Here is a 20,512-nt window from a genome sequence, read left to right as displayed (position 1 = left end):
TGATGTTGGGTGGGGACCGGGATCCGGTCAATCTGAGAATGACCTGACAGGTGGTTTAACCAAACAGGGATCCGAAAAGGACCCGACAGCCATTCTAGTCAATCGGGGCTGGGAAAATTGTGACTGCCTCAGTGGCCTTGAAACTTTCTTGGAATTTTTCTTAAATCGATAATGGTATTTATTAAGTGCTTACTCCATGGTAAGTCCTCGGGTAAAGACACAGTAATCAGATCAGAGTCTAATTCATTGAATCAATTACTCGTTTGGCCCTTGCCAAACCATCCAGTGTGAAGGTTGATTCATTATTTAAATACAAAATAATTTCCCTGGATGTGATTTTTTTTTTTTTAGTCATAGTTTATTTGTACAACGTTGGAAGCTCAAGAGATGATGCCAGTTAGCCGTCGTCAGTCTTGGACCGAAACAAAAAAAAACACACCCCAACGTTGCCAGCTTAAAGAAATTCAAAATGCTTGAAAGTTCACTGGGAAACTTGATTCCAAGGCCTATTTTCCTTCCGCTGTCGTGTGGTGTGCAAGTATGCGGTCAAGGTTTCTGAAACTTTATCTTCAAACGTAAAAACGCCATGCATCGGTCAAATTCCCATACTGCTTTTAAAAGCATTTGCCAGAAGGAAGATGTAGATGTCAAAGGTAAATGACTTGCCTACATTCACATTTATTGTTTTCCTTGAATACAATAGGGAAAATGAAATTCTACAATAATGACAGAGAAAAAGTGTCATCCTCTCAACCTCGGTATTGGTATTTATAAAACGCTTCTAAAGCCCTCAACTGCCTTGAATGATCGACGTAATTGGCTATGCCCTTTCTTTTGGCTCAGGTCCTGCAGGGATTTTGATTAGAAATCAGATGGACAAAGATTTGTGTGAGGAGATTTTCTTTCTGAACTCTTTTTAACCACATGAAAAACATAAAGAGGTATTTTAAAACACCAGACGTGTCCCTCCAGTTCTAACAACCTCTGGGATCACTTCACATGTTTTATCCCTCCATGAAAATCAGTTTGAGGGCATCACCTGCCATTCGTTTTATTATTCACTTCCTATTTATCGTAAGGTTTGGACAACTGTGTATCATTGCTAGACTATAAGCTCCTGGTGGGCAAGGAATGTGTCTACCCAACTCCGTCGTGTTGTATTCTCCCAAGTGTTTAGTTCAGTACCCTGTCCCCGGTAAGCGCTTAAGAAATACCACTGATTCAATCGATCAATCATATTTATTATCTTATTGTAATCATATATTATTATTAAAGTGTCTGCTAATTCTGTTGTATTCTCCCCGGTGCTCAGCGCGCTGCCCTGAACATAGTGAACGCTCAATAAGTGACCCATCTAATGGCTTGATTTTAGTCGTGGAGGGATCTGGCCCGTGCAACAACGGGGCGCCGAGAAGTGTGTGTGACAGAATACAGTTTGGGTATTTAAGCACTTACTAATAATAATGTTGGCATTTGCTAAGCGCTTACTACGTGCAGAGCACTGTTCTAAGCGCTGGGGTAGATCCAGGGTCATCAGATTGTCCCACGTGAGGCTCAAAGTCTTCGTCCCCATTTTACGGATGAGGTAACGGAGGCACAGAGAAGTGAAGTGACTTGCCCACAGTCACCCAGCTGACAAGTGGCTGGGATTCGAACCCATGACCTCTGACTCCTTCCACTAAGCCACACTGCTTCTCATGCTATACAATATAGTATACTATAGGCCAAGAACTGTACTAAGCGCTGGGGAAGGCCCAAATTATTCAAGTTGCATACAGGCCTTGTTCCGCACGGGACTCACTCGCAGTCGGAGGTGGAGGACGAGGTGCTTCATCCCCATTTTATAAGAAGAAGAAACTGAGGCTCAGGGAAGTGGAGAGGTGCTGCAGCGGGCAAGTGGAGGAGCATGACTTGAACACAGGCCCGGGTTCTTTTCACTAGGAGACATGGGGGGAGGGGGACAGAGAGAAGATGGAGAGACAGGGAGAGAGATGACAGTGGCAGAGACAGAGAGAGACAGTGGCAGAGAGAGACAGAGAGATAGAGGCAGAGACAAAAAGACAAGAGACGTGGAGGCAGAAAGGCAGAGACAGAAAAATGACCGCAAGAGACGGGGACAAAGAGAGACCTAAAAAGACAACGAGACAGAAAAAAGAAAGGCCGAAAGAGACGGGGGCAGAGACACACAAGGGGAAACTGAGGCAGGGAGAGACACAGAAGAAGCGTGGGGGGGCGCGCATGCGCACGGGACTGGGCAGGTGCGCATGCGCGCAGGGCTGAGCGGGGGCGCGCAGTCGCGCATGCGCGCGGGGCTGGGGGGGGGGCCGCGCATGCGCGCGAGGCTGAACGGGAGCGCCCGCCCTCCCGCGCGCTTCCTATTGTTGCCCCGCTTGGAAAGCGGGGATCCCCGTCCCGCCATCGCCCCGCCATCGCCCCTCCCCGCCGAGAGGGCGTGAAGAGGAGCCTCCGGCCGCCCCCTCCCGTCGCGCGCACAGGCCCCGCCCCCTCCTTCCGGCCTTACGTCATCCGGGCCCAGGCCCCGCCCTCCCCCTCCCCCCGGCCGGCTCCCCTCAGGCCGGGCCCGGCCGGGCGCCGCCATCGTCGGGTCCCGCGCGGCGGCGGGAGCCCGTTTCCCCGTGGGCGGGAGGCCCATGGCGCCGCCCGTCGGGCTGGGCGCGTGGGGGCGGGGCGGGCCGGGCCTCGGGGTCCTGTCGGCGGCCCGGCGGGCGCTGGGCGGGGAGGCGGGGGACGGCTGGGTCCGGCCCGCCGGCTGCGACACCGGCGTCCGCCTCCACAACAGCCGCACCCGCCGCAAGCAGCCCCTCGTCCTCCCGCGCCCGGAAGCCGCTTCCTGGTAACCGCCCGGGCGGGGGAGGGGCGGGGGAGGGGGGGAGGCGGTCACGTGGGCGGGCGGGGTCACGTGGGCGCCGGAGGGCGGGAAGGGAGGGTCACGTGGGCGGGGCGGGTCACGTGGGCGCCTGCCCGCTGTCTGCCTCTGCGCATGCGCGCGGAAGGTGGGGGGGGGGGGGGGAAAGGAGGGAAGGAGGGAAGGATAGTCCTTATTAATATTAACAGTTATGATGATGAGCGCGGCCTGGCTCAGTGGCGACAGCCCGGGTTTAGGAGTCCGAGGACGCGGGTTCTCGTGATAATAATAATGCTGATGATAGTATTTGCTATTATTATCAATAATGATGATCATAAGGGCGGTAATTGCTATTAAAGATGAGAATAATGATGGTGAGGATGATCGCAGCCCGGATTAGTGGCAAGAGCCCCGGGTCGGGTCTCAGAGGGTGTCTAGTGAGAGTCATAATAATGATGGTATTTGTTGTTATTATTATTATTCATAATGGTATTTACTATGATTAGTAATAATGATGGCATTTGTTATTATCAATCATGGTATTTGCTATTATTGTTAACAGTGATGATGGCATCTGTTATTATCGATCATAGTATTTGCTATTATTGTTAATAGTCATGATGGCATCTGTTATTAGCAATAATGGTATTTGCTATTATTGTTCATAGTCATGATGGCCTCTGTTATTATCAATAATGGTATTTGCTATTATGGTTAATAGTCATGATGGCGTTTGTTATCAATAATGGTATTTGCTATTATTGTTAATAGTCATGATGACATTTGTTATTATCAGTAATGGTATTTGCTATTATTGTTAATAGTCATGATGGCATCTGTTATTATCAATCATGGTATTTGCTATTATTGTTAATAGTCATGATGGCGTTGGTTATTATCAATAATGGTATTTGCTATTATTGTTAATAGTCATGATGGTGTTGGTTATTATCAATAATGGTATGTGCTATTATTGTTAATAGTCATGATGGCATCTGTTATTATCAATAATGGTATGTGCTATTATTGTTAATAGTGATGATGGCATTTGTTATTATCAATAATGGTGTTTGCTATTATAGTTAATAGTAATGATGACATTTGTTATTAATAGTGGTATTTGCTATTATTGTTAATAGTAATGATGGCATCTGTAATAACATTATTAATAATAATGGTATTTGCTCTTATTATGAATAGTGATGATATTTGTTATTAGACTGTCAGCCCGTCAAAGGGCAGGGACTGTCTCTATCTGTTGCCGATTTGTACATTCCAAGCACTTAGTCCAGTGCTCTGCACATAGTAAGCGCTCAATGAATACTATTGAATGAATGAATATTATTATTAATAATAATGGTATTGCTATTGTTAATAATAGTAATGATGGTATTTGCTATTAATGGTAATGATGGTGATAATCGCATTGTGGACTAGTGGCAAGAGCCCAGGTTTGGGTGTCAGAGGACCTAGGAGAATGATAATAGTGGTGGTATTTGCTATTATTATTATTATTAATAATAATAATAATAATAATGGATTAGTGGCAAGTTTTCGGGTATCAGAGGACTTGAGGATGTGAGTTCTAGTGAGAATGCTAATAATGGTGGTATTTGCTATTATTATTATTAATAATGGTATTTGCTATTAATGATAAGAATGGTGATAATCACATTGTGGACTAGTGGCAAGAGCCCAGGTTTAGGTGTAAGAGGACGTGGGTTCTAGTGAGAGTCATAAAATGATGGTATTTGCTATTATTATTGATAATAACGATGGTATTGGTTATTAATGATAATAATAATTATAATAGTGGCGTGGATTAGTGGCAAGAACCCGGGTTTAGGAATCAGAGGACGAGGGTTCTAATAATAATAATAATAATGATGTTATTTGCTGCTGTTAATGGTAATGATGGTGATAATAGCAACGTGGATTAGTGGCAAGAGCCCCGGTTTAGGAGTCAGGGGATATGGGTTCTAATGATAATAACAATAATAATGATTGTATTTGTTCATAATGATAATAACGATGATGATAATTTCAGTGTGGATTAGTGGAAAGAGCCTGGGTTTAGGTGTCAGAGGACGTGGGTTCTAATGATGATAATGATGATGATGGTATTTGTTATTAATGATAATAATGACGATGATGATAATTGCACCGTGGATTAGTGGAAGATCCCGGGTTTAGGTGTCAGGGGTCGTGGATTCTAGTGATAATACTAAAGTTGATGGTATTTGTTAATGATAGTAATAATCATAATACAGCATGGATTAGTGGCAAGAGCCCGGGTTTAGGAGTCAGAGAACATGGGTTCTAATGGTGATAATAATAATAATTGTATTTGTTATTAATAATAATATTGAGCCCCACGTTGGATAACCTTGTATCTACCCCAGCACTTACAACAGTGCTTGGCCCATAGCACTTAACAGATACCATCATTATTAATAATAATAGCAGCATGGCCTAGGGGCAAGAGCCCGGGTTTAGGGGGTCAGAGGACGTGGGTTCTAGTGATAATGCCTCAACTTGGATTAGCGTATTTTGGAGGAATAATCTTCTGGAGAAGGCACTGATGCTAGGAAAAGTCCGGGGAAAACGAGGAAGAGGGAGACCAGCAGCTAGACGGATGGAGACCCTAACAACGGTAACGGGAGAACCGTTAGCAAGGTTGCCGATTGTGGCAGAGGACGGGACGTTCTGGAGAAAGTATAGCCGTGGAGTCGCTGTGAGTCGGAAATGATTCGACAGCATTTAATAATAATGATACGATAAGCGTTGGGGTAAGTCAGACGCAGCCCCTGCCCCACACCAGTCTCCCAGGGTACTAATGATAATCAGCGTTGTATCTGTTAAGCGCTTACTATGTGCCAGGCACTGTACTGAGCGCTGGAGTAGATGCATATTCATCAGGTCGGACACAGCCCCTGTCCCACACGGGTCTCAGGGGCTAGTGATCATCACTGTGGTATCTATTAAGCACTTACTCTGTGCTAGGCGCTCTACTGAGTGTTGCGGTTGATAAACAATTATGGGGTTGGGCCCAGTCCCTGTCCCGCATGGGGCTCACAGTCTAATAATAATAATTGTGGCATTTCTCAAGTGCTAGCCGGGTGCCGGGTACTGTACCAATCTCTGGGGAAGATCCAAAATCATGGAGTCTCTGTATTTTTATTCCCAGGTACAGCTGTGGGCCAACGGTCTACGATCACGCGCACCTCGGGCACGCTTGGTAAGTCGTCTGGGAAGAGCGGGGGCTCTGCCCCCTCTCTGCCCCTGGGGCCGTGGGCAAGGAACTTCTCTGGGCCTCAGTTTCTCCATCTGGAAAATGGGGATTGAGGACCTATCCTCTCTCCCCCTTATACTGGCAGCCCCTGTGGGACGGGGGTTGTGAACTCTTGGCGGTCAGGGAACGGGCCTTCCAACCCTGTCGTGTCGGACTCTCCCAGGCGCCAAGACCGTAAGCTAGCGCTGCGGGCAGGGAATGAGTCTGCTTGTTGTATTGGACGCTCCCAAGCGCTCAGTACAATGCTCGGCACAGAGTAAAAACTCAGAAGCTCTTTTCCTTTTTTTTTAATGGTATTTCTTAAACGTTTACTACGTGCCAGGCCCTGTTCTAAGCGCTGGAGTAGATGCAAGGTCATCAGGTTGGACCCGTCCCACGTGGCGTTCGCCGTCTCAATCCCCGTTTCGCAGATGAGGGAACTGAGGCCCAGAGAAGTGAAGCGACTCCTCAGAGGTCACACCGCAGATAAGTGGCGGAGCCGCGATTAGAACCCAGGTCCTTCTGACTCCCAGGCCCGGGTTCTGGCCACTAAGCAACGCTGCTGCTTTTTCATGGTTTCCTCTAAGATAAGCGTGACTCACAGTCTTAGCGGTTTGGTTTTACAGTTGACTAGGGGAAGCAGTGTGGCCTAGTTGGAAAGGACACCGGACTGGACGTTGGGAGACCTGGGTTCTAATCCCGGTTCCACCACTTGTAAAAGTCACTTATCCTCTCTCTGCCTCAATTTTCTCATCTGTAAAAATGGGGATAAGAATCCAGTCCTCTCTCTCCCTTAGTCCGGAAGCCCCCTGTGAGACAGGGACGCTGTCCAACCCTTGTTGTCTTGTACCTACCCCAGCGCTTAGTACAGAGCTTGGCACCTAGTAAGTGCTTAAAATACTACGTGTTTTTATTATCATCAGAGCTGCTGAGATCTGGTGTTAATTCATGAATCGTGCGCACTATTTCCTCAAGGTAATAAGTAAAGTAGTTATTTTTGTTAAGCACTTGCAACGTGCCAAGCACTGTACTGAGCCCGGGGTAGAGAACAGTTAAACTGGTTAGTCACAGCCCCTATCCTTCATCGGGTTCACAATCTCATTAGATACACTTCACTGTGTAAATATTCTCATACCCCTATCGGTTTGTAAGCTCCTCGTGGGCGGGGAATGCATCCACTAACTCTGTTGCGTTTTGTTTTCTCCCAAGCGCTCAGTTCAGTGTTCTGCAAACAGCAAGCGCTCAGTAAATGCTATTGATTGGCGAGAGAGAGAGGAAGGAGGAGAAAGAGAGAAAGGGAGTATTTTTTCCACCGTATGCTTTGGTTAGAACCTGATGGCCAGGTGAGAGACTGTTGTTTGGGCAAAGCGAGCCTTCCTAGATTCAGTAGTACAGTGCTAAGCGCTTAGTACAGTGCTTTGCACAGAGTAAACGCTCAGTAAATACGACTGAATGAGTTCAGCAGGTCGGTCGCGTTGGAGGAAGCGGCTGTATGGGCACGCGTGGTTTTGGATGCAGTGCTTACCACAGTGTTCCGTGATACGGCGTTTTGCAAAAAAGCAACCCGCCGTGGTAGAAGGCACGCGAAGGTGGCGAGGTCCAGTCAGGTCAGGTGGAGAGATGTGGCAGGCAGTACAGTGTCTGGCACATGGGAAGTGGTTAACAAATGCCCTATAAAAAAAAAGGGGCCTGTTCTCCCTCCCATTTAATAGTGAGGCTCACATGGGTCAGAGGAGGCTGTGATAATCAGGTTGGACACAGTCCCCTGTCCCGTACGGGGCTCCCTGTTCAAATAGGAGGGTGAACGGGTTCCGAGTCCCCATTTTACAGAGGAGGAAACTGAGGCACAGAGAAGTGAGGTGTCCCACCCAAGGTCACACAGCAGGCTAAGCGGTGGAGCCGGGATTAGGACCCGGGTCCCCCGACTCTCAGCCCTGTGTTCTTTCTACTTCCCAACCTCACGCCGTTGGGTTATCAGGACCTAGGGAACTAGCCACAGCGCTTAGTAGTCTGGATATTTGGGGTCAGTCGTGTGGACTGAAGCTGGTTTTGGGTGAGGGATGCTGTGGTCCGTGCTAAGGAAGAGCTCAGTATAAAGACCGCTGATCGATCGATGGATCGGTTATTGGCTGGTGGTTGGAGTTCATTTCCCAATACTCTTCTCTGACTGATGATCCCTCCAGGAGAAGTACCTCGTATTTATTAAGCATTAACTGTGTGCGGAGCGCTGTGCAAAGTGTCGGGAGAGTAGAATACACAGGTGGGAATTAGATATGGTCCCTCACAACCTATTCATTCAGTCTTATTTATTAAATGCTAACCGTGTGCAGAGCACTATTCTAAACGCTTGGGAGAGCGCAAGACAAAAAACAGACACATTTCCTGCCCGGTAAGGAACAGAACTCCTTTTTAAGAAATTGTTCATGTTTATATTCTTTCCATTGCCTTCTGCTTTTTTTTTTTCCTTTTTAAGAGTTCTTTCAATCGTATTTATTGAGCGCTTACTGTGGGCAGAGCACTGTCCTAAGCGCTTGGAATATACAGTTCAGCGACAGAGACAGACAATCCCTGCCCAACAACGGGCTCACAGAGTTCTTCCCAAAAGAACAAGAGTAGTCCTGCAGAACGTTTTTAGGTAGAATCTGAGGAAGGCCATTTTTGAGGAGAACCTGAAACGGGATTTTCAGTTTTCCAAAACTCAGGCCTTCATGTAAAATCAGTCGCCTGAGGTTTTTTTGTTGTTTTTTTTTTTTTTTAATGGATTGGCTACCAGATTATTCCAGCCGTCAGCAAGACCCACTGTAGTGTAAGTAAACAGATTTGTGGGGCAAACTTGAAAAGAGCTAATCCCGTGTTAGATTTAAATTAATCCGTATCTGTTTCTGCATTGCAGCATTGAGGAAAACACAGTTTGAAACATGAGCAGGAGGTACTTAGGTTTTCAAGGTTGTCAGGACCCATAAGAGTTAACCTAAGAGATGCCGACTCATTTTCTTGTTACTTTAAGGAAAGAGAATCATCACCAAGAATGTGTTAAAATACAGAATTTGTGCTAATTCATTGTAATATACTACTTAGACCAGAAGAGGGTAGATTGCTTTCGGATCCATTTCTGGTTTTACAAACCGCAGTGCTGAACAGACTTAAAGGATCAGTTTTGTACAACATATTTCTTGTTGGAGCTTGTGCTTTAAAAAAAAAACAACAAAAAAACTATTTGGACTCATTTCTCAATCCATTTAAAAAAAGAAAATCACTTTTCTCTTTCAGTTCCTATGTGAGATTCGATATAATTCGCAGAATCCTGACCAAGATTTTTGGAATCAACCTTGTCACGGTGATGGGGATTACCGACATAGATGATAAAATAATTAAAAGAGCCAATGAGGTAAATGAGATTATTAATATGTACTGATAAACATTCATCTCTTTCCGTCTCAAAAGCAACACCGTATTGTTCTTTACAAACTCTTTGTAGCGTTATGCAGAGGTGGATCAATTGCTGAAAATGAAAGTAATCACGTGGTATTTGTTAAGCACATACCAGGTGCCAGGAACTGTATCAAGCGTTGGAGTGGACACAAGCTAATCGGGTTGGACACAGTCCCTGTCCCACATGGGGCTCGCAGTTTCAATCTCCATTTTCTAGCGAAGTAACTGAGGCACAGAGAAGTGAAGTGACTTGCCCAGGACACCCAGCAGACAGGTGACAGAGTCGAGGTTAGACCCCAGGTCCCTCCAACCTCCAGGCCCCGGGCTCTATCCACTAGTCCATGCTACTTCTAATGGGGGAACCTTCAATGATGACAGGTTGCCCCCATCAAATCAGTCACACGGTGGTACTTATTGAGCGCTTACTGTGTGCTGAGCACTGTACTGAGCCCTTGGGAGAGTACAGTGCAGTAGAGTCAGTCGAAATGTTCCCTGCTTTTAGGGAGTTTAATGACTAACAGGGGAAAACAGATACCGAAATAAATTTCAACATGAGAGAAACGACCAACTATAAGGATATGTACGTAAGTGCTGTGGGGATGGGTGGAATGCCTATTCGCTTGGTCAGTCGATTCAATTGTTGGTATTTATTGAGTGCTAACTTTTTTTTTTAACAATAGTTGTTAAGCGCTTACTATGCGCCAGACCCTCTACTAAGAGCCGGGGTAGATAAGCTAGTAATAATAATAATAATAATAATTATTATTATTATTATTATTATGGTATTTGTTAAGCGCTTCAAGCACTCTTCTAAGTGCCGAAGTGGCAACAAGCAAATCAGGATTGGACACAGTCCACTCCCCACGTGGAGCTCCCAGTCTTAATTCCCATTTTCCAGGGAGGGGACAGAGGAGCAGAGAAGTAGAGTGACTTGGGCAAGGTCCCACAGACGAGTGGCAGAGCTGGGATTCGAACCCCGGTCCTCTGACTCCCAGGTCCACGCTCCATCTTCTAGGCCACACGGCTCCCGATCTCTGCCTGGCCAGGACAGACCCAGTTCTTTTAAGAACTCGTTCTTGCCAGCCTGCCTGACCTCTCCCTTTTGTTTCAATTCCTGCCAATGTAGACATAAATTCCCATCAGGCAAAACCCCAGAAGCAAGCAGGGCGGGAGAAGGAAAGTTTGGGGCTCCGTTCCTTGATTTCCATTCACTGCGCAGCTCTTTTAACTGGCCCTGGGCAAGGAGTTATTACAGAATCATCATCACCGAGAGCATTCACTAGATGCCCTCTCTGGGAAGGGCAGTGTACTGGACACCTAGCTTTGGCAGGGCACTGAAGAAGGGTGTGGAAGCATAGCATAGCAGCAAAACTGGCTGGGCCTTTCGAAAAGTTTAAAAATCTATTGGATGCCATCCAGACCGATCCATATATGCTTATGGAGAATGAACCAGCAGGATTTTCCCAGGATCTCAGAGGGATAATGCTATCTTGGAATTCTGCCTTTCTCCTCCTCTTCCCCCCACCGTACACCATTTGAAACCAGTTCTCTCCCCTCTTGGGTAACCACCCACTCATATATTTGAGAACCGACAGGCTATCCCTTCACTTTCCTCCCTTCACGTTCCTTCACTTTCGCAATTTAATCTGTTCCCATTTAGTCCCTTTAGTTGCTGAATTCCGCTGACCGTTTCCCGGGTCGTCTTGGGTTGTGTTCCTTTGAATGACGGCCCAGGATCATCCGTGGGAATGGGAGCAGGAAGGGCATGGGTGATAGAAGCCAAAAACAATATGGGGACCTAATTTTATCTGAGTTTTGAGTCTCTTTTCCCACCAGCCGTTCCACCAGCACCGCTAGCCTAGTCGAAGGGACTGATGTGAGGTTTTATACTTCCTTTATTTCTCTTGGTCCTTCCTTCGGCAGAGGAGGTTTTGAACAGTTGGTCTGCAGGCAGGCAGCTGGATAGAAGAGGGAGAAGTAAAACACCTTGGATTTTTCCCAAAACACGTGATCGTTGTCTGAATAATCAGGCGTCATTGATCAAAACTTTTCTGCTAAAAAGGTCCAGGATCGTATGATGCAAGTGTTGCTCCACCGAATGGGAGGAGAGATTATGTATCCCCTTTCATCGGTCTTTGCTTTCCTATATCATCCATTGCAGTGGGTAAGCCACTTGTCACTGGTGGTTCATAAGTAGATAATAACGATAATAGCAGTCATGATGATTATGGCATTGTTAAGCGCTTACTATCTGCCAAGCACAGGCCTAAGCGGTGGGCTGGGTACGAGCTAATCGGTTGGACAAGAAGTCCCCGTCCCTCATGAGGCTCACGGTCTAAATAGGAGAGAGTAGGAATTAATCTCCATTTTACAGATGAGGAAACTGAAGCACAGAGAAGTGGAGCGACTTGCTCCAAGTCCCACAGCAGACAGATGGCAGAGCCGGGATTAGAACCCAGGTCTTCTGACTGGCAGACCCGTGCTCTTTCCTGTAGGCCACGCCACGCTCTGCTTCTTGACTGGTCTCTTGTCATTTTGGAGAGCTTTCCTGCAAGGATCTTTTCTTTTCTGCTTTCCAGGAACTGTTTTTAGTCTGGTTTCTGTTAATTATTGTCTTCTCTCATTGTCAGACTCCTCTTTGTGATAGCACATCGGCAGAGCCTTCTAATTTATCACTGCCCAGCGAGGAACTTGGAGTGGCTGCCTATTCCCTAGTCCACTGAGGTAGTAGAGGAGTCCATCTTCCAATAAAATGGCCAATTGGCATTCTCTTTTATCCTGGTCTTGAACCCAGCTGACAATCCGAGGCCCTAGACCATTTTTCCAACCAATTAAGAGTGCATTTTCCTTGCAGTCTTTTATGGTTCCAAATGAAATTCGTCTTGGAAGTCCCAGAAGAGTATATCTCTAGCTCCCCACAGCCTTTGTGGGGTGGGTTTGTTAATTTTGGACTTTATTTTCCAGAGTGACATGCAGACCCCACATGCACAACAAATGAATGAAAACACACTCGTTCTCTAGTTTTTCTCTAGGATGATTCCCTTCGGTAATCTATGTGGTCAAATTACTGGTGGGATTGACTAGAGCTGAGAGAGAGCAGGTCACTTAATTAGGCAGTGTTACTTCCTCAGAGTTCACAGTCTATCTTCATCAATAGAGAAGCAGCATGGCTCAGTGGAAAGAGCCCGGACTTGGGAGTTAGAGGTCATGGTTCGAATCCCGGCTCTGCCACTTGTCAGGTGGGTGACTGTGGGCAAGTCACTTCACTTCTCTGTGCCTCAGTTCCCTCATCTGTAAAATGGGGATGAAGACTGTGAGCCTCACGTGGGACAACCTGATTACCCTGTATCTCCCACAGCGCTTAGAACAGTGCTTTGCACGTAGTAAGTGCTTAACTAATACCAACATGATTATTATCAGTGACAGCACTTATCGAGCCTCTTCTGTATACAGAGCATGGCACTAGGGACTTGGGAGCATACAATAAAAAAACATAGAAGACGGCGTTCCTTGCTGTCATGGAGTTTGCAGTTTAGTAAAGCAGACAACCATTGATGATGATACCATGGATTGATAATAAATTCGAGTCCTGATAGCTCTTTCAGTTGGTCAACAAAATTAAAGCACTGATTATGGATTCGTTTAATGCAGCCAGGTAGGTAATTGTAAACAACAACAAAAAAATCCATCTTTTTTTAATGGTATTTATTAAGCGCTTACTATGGGCCAGGCACTCTGCTAAGCACTTGGGGTAGATACAAGGTAGGCTGGTTGGACACAGTCCATCACCCACAGGAAGCTCACACTCTTAATCCCCATTTTATAGATGAGATAATTGAGGCCCAGAGAAGTGAAGTGAGTTTTCCAAGGTCACACAGGAGACAGGTGGCGGAGCTGGGATTAGAATCCAGGTCCTTCTTACTCCTCAGGCCCAGGCTCTAGTCCACACTGCTTCACTGTTAGCAGATTTGGGATAGCAGCGATCCTAAAAATGTCAGGTCAGGTTGGAGCCAAGTGACCCAGGCCTGGCTCTTCTTTGATAGCCAAAAAAAAAAAAAAACCAACCCAAAAAACATCACCTTTAGAAGCAGAATAATAATAATATCTATGGTATTTGTTAAACACTATGTGCCAGGCACTGTACTAAGCACTGGGGTGGATTCAAATAAATTGGGTTGGATACAGTCCCTGTCCCATGTGGGGCTCCCAATCTCAATTCCCATTTTATAGATGAGATAGCTGAGGTACAGAGAAGTGTCTTGCCCAAGGCCACGCAGCAGACAAGTGGCAGAGCTGGGATGATCATAATTTGGTGGTTCTCCTTTGATGCGCACTCTCTGCAGCTGAATGTTAATTATGCTTTCTGTTGACCAAAGGTGGTTTTGTTTTGCAGTTGAATATATCCCCAATTGCTCTCGCCCGCCTTTATGAAGAGGATTTTAAAGAAGATATGGCCGCCCTAAAGGTAATGGCAAAGTTGGTGGTTATTATTATTAATACTAATAGTGATAATATCGTATTTAAGTGCTTACTATGTGCCAAGCACTGTACTGAATCACTGGGGTAGATACAAGATAATCAGATCCCTCCCGAGGGGCTCACAGTCTAAGCAGGGAGAAGAGGTAGTGAATTCCCCTCTCTCCCCCATTTCACAGATAAGGGAACTGAGACACAGAGAAGTGACTGGCCCAAGGTCCCACAGCAGACAGGTGTCAGAGCTGGAATTAGAACCCAGGACCTCGAACTCCCAGGCCTGTGCTCTTTCCACTAGACCACGTTGCTTCTCAGTGTGCTTTGAATTTTTTCCCTCTTGAGGGTGGCAAGTCCCCGGGACTGTCAAATCCAACCATGCCGCCAAAGGCAACTAGTATATTTTCAGGCACAATTTAATTCATAACCATTTCTTCTTCGCTTCAGGTACTGCCACCCACAGTGTATATGAGAGTGACTGAAAATATTCCTCAGATCATTTCTTTTATCGAGAGAATAATTGCTAACGGCCATGCTTATTCAACCAATCAAGGTAAGAGTGAAAACCTTCAAACCCAGTACTGGTTTTGTGTGAAAGGGATTTTTGAGGGACTAAACAATTGTGTCACCAGAGTCCATGACAAGCGTTTTCATCAAGCTCTTGCTATAGTGACTAATTTGAAAAACATCCTTAGCTCGTATATTTTTAGTCCTTTCTGAACCATGTGTTCCCTTGCAGTGTCAATACTGTTTCAGCTGTCCAAACTGATGTTTTTTGTTTTGGGTTTTTTGGGTTTTTTTGGTCTTCTCTAGTGTTTTGATTGCAGTAATGCCAGAGGGGCAGTATGGCTGAGTGTATAGAGCATGGGCCTGGGAATCTGAAGGATGTGGGTTCTAATTCCGGCTCCACCACTTGTCTGCTTGGTGACCTTGAGCACACCACTTCACTTCCCTGGGGCTTAGTTACCTCACCTGTAAAATGGGCATTAAGACCGTGAGCCCCACGTGTGACAGAGACTGTATCTAACCCAATTTGCTTGTATCCACCCCAACGCGTAGTACAGAGCCTGGCACATAGTAAGCATTTCAGAGATACCACGATGAATTAATAAACTCTCCTCCACGATGGTTAGGTCCTAGGTAGGTAGGAACGACGTGATTTGCAAGGTGGCACTGAGTACAAAATTATTTCTGCAGGGATCGTCTTGTTAATGTCCAAGATCTTGGTTCCCCTTATTTCTGAGGGGCTCACCATCTTCGGAATGGAGAGCAGAGTATAAGGTTTTGGGAACTGCCTGGGTTAGTCAGAGGTGATTGTTTCCCCCTTGACAGGGTTTTTTCCTTTGAGCTGCCCTCACTTCTCAGCTATGCTCTTAGGTAATTTTATAGCCAGAAGAGCACCACCATTAAAAGTAAGGACTCGGAGGACAAAATGTTTCTTGGACCATTTCTCCCGACTGATTTGTAGACAGTGGTATGCGAGCGTATCTGTGAACGTTCTGTCAAAATACAAAAGCCTCGGCCCTCCTTTGGAAAAGAAAATCTTTATGCCTAGGCGCCATCAGCATGAAGGTGGGCAGTGAGGTTTGTTTCTGTTTTTAGTTTGGGGTTGTTTTTATAACTGATTGTTATGAAACTGGAAAGCCTGCAGGCCATTTTCATCTTGAAGCATTGCATGAAGAATTTTTCTGTTTTCTCCCACTGACATATCCTGTATATGTGTGCACACTGTGAACAGAAACCTTTTGTGAAGTTTGGAAAGTCTCAGGTTTTAATGTCCAGGGGGAGGTTTTAGACTCCTGGCGTGGTGAGGTTGATGGGGTCTGCTTGGCCGATTTAAACTGAGCGAGGATTAAAAGTAATAATAATATGATTCCTTTATTTAGCGCACTCCAGAGGAGTGGGTAGGGAGGCTGGCTCTACAAAAGCCCAGGTGACTTGGGCTGAAACATTTCTCAACCAGATTAATGGCCAAAGTCAACGTTTAATCGGTGGAGTACAACTGGACCCTCAGATGGAGATTTGAACCACCTAAGGTTTAAGGCCACTAATGCAAAGATTGATTGCCTGCTTACAGCGACCCTTAAGGCTTTCGTATGTGTTGGTGGGGGTGGGGGAGGGTGGAATCTTGCCTCCTAAAAACAAGCCTTACATTCATGGTCTCTATCATCCGAAATAGTGGCTGAAGTGGAGAGACAAACAAGATCTCCAGATCATCATTTTTTTAATGGTATTTGTGAAGCGCTTACTATGTATCTGGCACTGTACTGATCGCTGGAGTAGATACAAGCTAATCAGGTTAGACACAGTCCCCGTCCTACATGGGGCTCACAGTCTTAATCCCCCTTTGCAGATGAGGCAACCGAGGCCCAGAGAAATTAGGTGAGTTGCCCGGGATCACACAGCTGACAAGTGGCAGAGCTGGGATTAGAACCCAGGTCCTTCTGACTCCCAGGCCTGTGCTCTGTCCACTAGGCCTCGCTGGCTCTCGGTTCACTTATTCCCTCTTTCCTATCATGGCTCTTCTCCCAGCGCACCTCAGCTCAACGCTTATCCTCTTGACCTCTACGAGCCTCTCAACTGCCCCCGTTTTTCCACATCCTCTAAAAAGCCACTTCCTTCACGGCGAGTGAGTTCCGTCATTTTTCCCCAATAGTCCACAGTATTTATTGAGCATCTGCTCTGTGTAGGGCACTGAATTAAGCGCTTGGAAGAGTAATAATAGAGTTAGTGGACGTGACCCCTGCCCTCAGGAAGCTTCCAGTGTAGCAGGTCATTGTACACTTGGTGCTAAGCGTTGGGGGAATACAAGATGCTCAACTTGGAGACAGTCCCTGTTCCACAAAAGTGTCCCAGACTAAGGATGGGAAAACAGGTATTTTTTTTCCCAATTCCATTTGAGAAAGCAGGCTCCAAGAAGGTAAGTGACTTAGCCAGGATCACACAGCAGGCAAATGGTGAGATTAGGTCTCCCAGCACGACACCCTGTTAGCCACCTCAGCACTCTTGAACCTCCGTCTGTACTTATCTTTTTATTTGCTGTTGATTTATATATCCACTTGTGGTTTTTAATCCTTTCTCATACACGTCTCATCTTATGGGAAATTGCCTTCCTCATTGACCCAGCAGTTATGCAGATACCTTTGATGATGACGAATTATAGTCTACAATTCATGACAGATTTCTTGCGTCCCAACTTGGATGTCGCTCACCTCATTGTTATTTCTTTTGTTCTAAACAGGTAATGTTTATTTTGATCTTAAGGCTAGAGGAGACAAGTATGGAACATTAGTCGGCATGACCTCTGACCCAAGGGAAGAGCCAGGTAGGTGAATCAACCCTTGTAATAGAAGGTAACTTGACTCTGAGGGCTTTTTTAAAAAAATTTTTTTAAGGTATTTGTTAAGTGCTTACTATGTGCCGGACACTGTTCTAAGTGCTGGGGCAGATACAAACTAGTCATGTTGGACACAGTCCCTATTCCATGGGGCTCACAGACTTGAGTTGTGCTTAGTGGTTTATTGTGGGAGAAGGGATAATCAACAGACGTTGTTCAAGCAGAAAACAAGACCTACAAGAGGGAAAAGTGGAGGCTGCTATAAGAAACCTTTAAGTCAGATTATCCCAAGTTAGGGTAGTTATGTTGCTTTTAACCTGTGACTTAAAACAAGTCAAAGACAGAGATACAAATTGTAGCTCTGCAGAGTTTGTTTCTCAAGTGCTATCTGCTCTAATAGGTCTTGCTTGTCATTATTAATAATAATAATAATAATAATAGTAATAATGATTGTGGCATTTAAGCGCTTACCATGTGCCAGGCACTGTACTAAGCACTGGAGTGGATACAGGCAAATCGGATTGGACACAATCTGTGTCCCACATGGGGCTCACAGTCTTTATCCCCATTTTTACAGACGAGGGAACTCAGGCCCAGAGAACCGAAGCTACTTGCCCAAAGTCACACAGCAGGCGGCAGGTGGTGGAGCCGGGATTAGAACCCAAGTCTCTCTGACTCCCAGGCCCGGGCTCTATCCATGAGGTCACGCTGCTTCTTGTGTTCAAAGCTCTGAATAACGCAAAGAGAAGAATAGATGAATCTTTTGGGTGGAAGGGAAGGTCGATGAATTCATAAAACAAAAAAGGTTTGGCCCCCAGCGAAGGGTGAGCTGAGTCCCTGGAAGGCCGGCTGGCCTGTGGTTTCGTCGTGTTCTTATTCTTCTTATTCTTCCCCTCTTGTATTCGGCAGCCGATAGCGACAAGCGGCACCCCAGCGATTTTGCGCTGTGGAAGGCAGCCAAGCCTCAGGAAATATTCTGGACGTCTCCCTGGGGAAATGGCAGACCCGGCTGGCACATCGAGTGCTCTACGATATCCAGGTTCATTTCTTGGTCGCCGCCGGCTGGGGGGTGCAGAGGGTTCTCCGATCAACCAGTGGGGTTTATTTATTTCATTCAGTCATTTCATTCTGTCGTATTTGAGTGCTTACCGTATGCAAAGCACTGTACTGAGCACTTGGGAGAGTACAACATAACAGACACATTCCTTGCCCACAACGAGCTCACAGTCTAGAGGGGGAGACAGACGTTAATATAAATAAATGAATAGATAAATTACAGATATATACATATATCTTGAGCATTTGCTGCAGGCCAAGCATAATTCTAACCATTCAGGAACCAGGAGGGTAAATCTTTTCTCTACATTGACTGGGGGAGACTGCCAATTTTTTATTTTTTAGCAGACTTAGCCAAAAGGCCACTAAATTAGAGCCTGGGCAGTGAAGCTGGAAACGTCCCATTTGAATGTCTGTTTATCATTGTAATTCTCCCATGTGCTTCATACAGTGCTCTGCACACAGTATGCGCTCAATAAGTGCGATTGACTGCTGAGGTAGCTGAGAGGAAAACATTTTTAATAATAATAATAATAATCATGGAACCTGTTAAGCGCCCTTTGGTTCCGTGTCAGGATGATGCTCGCTGATGCTTTGAATGTCTTTTCGTGCATTCTGACTTTTGGCAGTGTGCTTACTGCCAAGAAAAGTCGGGATAGAATTACCTTAGTGGGGCTGCGGAGACCAAAATATGTTAGACTCCGCATCCTCCAGGGTCTCCGTCACTGCAAGAAAGCTATGCTCTGGAGGAAGCAACGGGGCCTAGTGGAAAGAGCACAGACCTGAGAACCAGAGGTCCCGGGTTCAAATGCCAGCTCTGCCACTCGCTGCGTGAACTTGGGCAAGTCATTTAACGTCTCTGTGCCTCAGTTGCCTCATCTAGAAAATGGGGTGTCAATACCCATTCTCCTTCATACTTAGACCCATGCTGGTTGACTGATTTTTTTTTTTCATGCTCAGTTGTAGCTTTGTCACAGATTCATTCGGTCGTATTTATTGAGCGCCTTCTGTGTGCAGAGCACCTCTCTGCTCTGTGACCTTGGGCAAGTCACTTAAATTCTCTGTGCCTCAGTTACCTCATCTGCAAAATAGGGATTAAAAGTGCGAGCCCCACGTGGGACAATCTGATTACCTTATATCTACCCCAGCACTTAGAAGAGTGCTTGGCACATAGTAACCGCTTAACAAATACCATGATTGTTATTATTATTACTAAGTGTTTAGGAGAGTACAATGCAGCAATAAGGAGACACCTTCCCTTTCCACCACACGCTTACAATCTAGAGGAGTTTCTACTGTATAAAAACAATCCTATCTTCAAGGAATATGAGTTCTACCTAGCTCACCCTGGCTTGTAGATTATGGAAACATTTGGACGTTTTTTGGGAATGCTACCAACCAGCGTCGACCGATAGGGAAAGGGCACCTAAAAAGAATTCTAGCTAGTCCTGCTGTAACCCAAGTCCACGGCACCACCGTTGGGTGGTACTTACCGAGTGCTCACAGCGTGCAGAGCAGTGAACTGACTGCTTGGGAAAGTACATTACAGTAGAGTTGGCATATGCAGCCTCTGCCCACAGGGAGTTTACAGTTTACAGGAAATTTATACTCATTTTCAACATTGCCTTAAACAGGAGCACAGGACTCGCCAGGATACCTGCGCTCTAATTTCGGTTCCACTGTTTATTAAGCATCTGCTATATTCCAGGCACTGCTCTAAGTGCTGGGGTAGATGCAAGCTAATCAAGATGGACACTGTTCCCGTTCCCCATGGGGCTCACAGTCTCAATCTTCGTGGTCAACGAGGCCCAGAGAAGCGAAGCCTGAGGTCAGACAGCTGACAAGTGGTGGAGCCGAAACTAGAAGCCAGGTCCCTCTTACTCCCAGGCCCGGGCTCTGTCCACTAGGCCACGTGGCTTCTCTAGTTCGCGTCCTGTTTTCCATTTTCTGTATCACCTGGGAGCCATCAGAGGATTCCCATGGATAAATTCTGTCGAAGGGGGACTTGACAGTAACTGGCCCTGCTACCCAAGAGCAGCAGTGGTTGGAATGGGGGAAAAAGGATTTTCAGACACCGAAA

The 20,512-nt window shown here is 46.0% G+C and overlaps 1 protein-coding gene across 3 annotated transcripts in view; it reads left to right on the top strand.

Moving 5' to 3' along the window:
- Positions 1–2,593: 2,593 nt before the first annotated feature.
- CARS2 (cysteinyl-tRNA synthetase 2, mitochondrial) overlaps positions 2,594–20,512 on the top strand; it is a 33,339-nt gene continuing 15,420 nt past the window's right edge. Inside the window, exons 1-7 of one of the 3 annotated variants that reach the window (XM_039914882.1) lie at positions 2,596–2,854; positions 6,054–6,104; positions 9,408–9,525; positions 13,963–14,034; positions 14,487–14,592; positions 17,281–17,364; positions 18,286–18,415. In XM_039914882.1, coding sequence (XP_039770816.1) covers positions 2,652–2,854; positions 6,054–6,104; positions 9,408–9,525; positions 13,963–14,034; positions 14,487–14,592; positions 17,281–17,364; positions 18,286–18,415 — 764 coding nt within the window. In that variant the 5' untranslated portion in view covers positions 2,596–2,651. Of the gene's footprint in view, positions 2,855–6,053; positions 6,105–7,374; positions 7,481–9,407; positions 9,526–13,962; positions 14,035–14,486; positions 14,593–17,280; positions 17,365–18,285; positions 18,416–20,512 lie in introns of those variants that run through there. The other 2 variants (XM_039914883.1, XM_007668664.2) reach the window with 2 other exon arrangements.

The sequence above is a fragment of the Ornithorhynchus anatinus genome, chromosome 20 (assembly GCF_004115215.2).
Source record: "Ornithorhynchus anatinus isolate Pmale09 chromosome 20, mOrnAna1.pri.v4, whole genome shotgun sequence".
NCBI classification, from domain to species: Eukaryota; Metazoa; Chordata; class Mammalia; order Monotremata; family Ornithorhynchidae; genus Ornithorhynchus; species Ornithorhynchus anatinus.
This window is presented reverse-complemented; position numbering and strand designations above follow the sequence as displayed.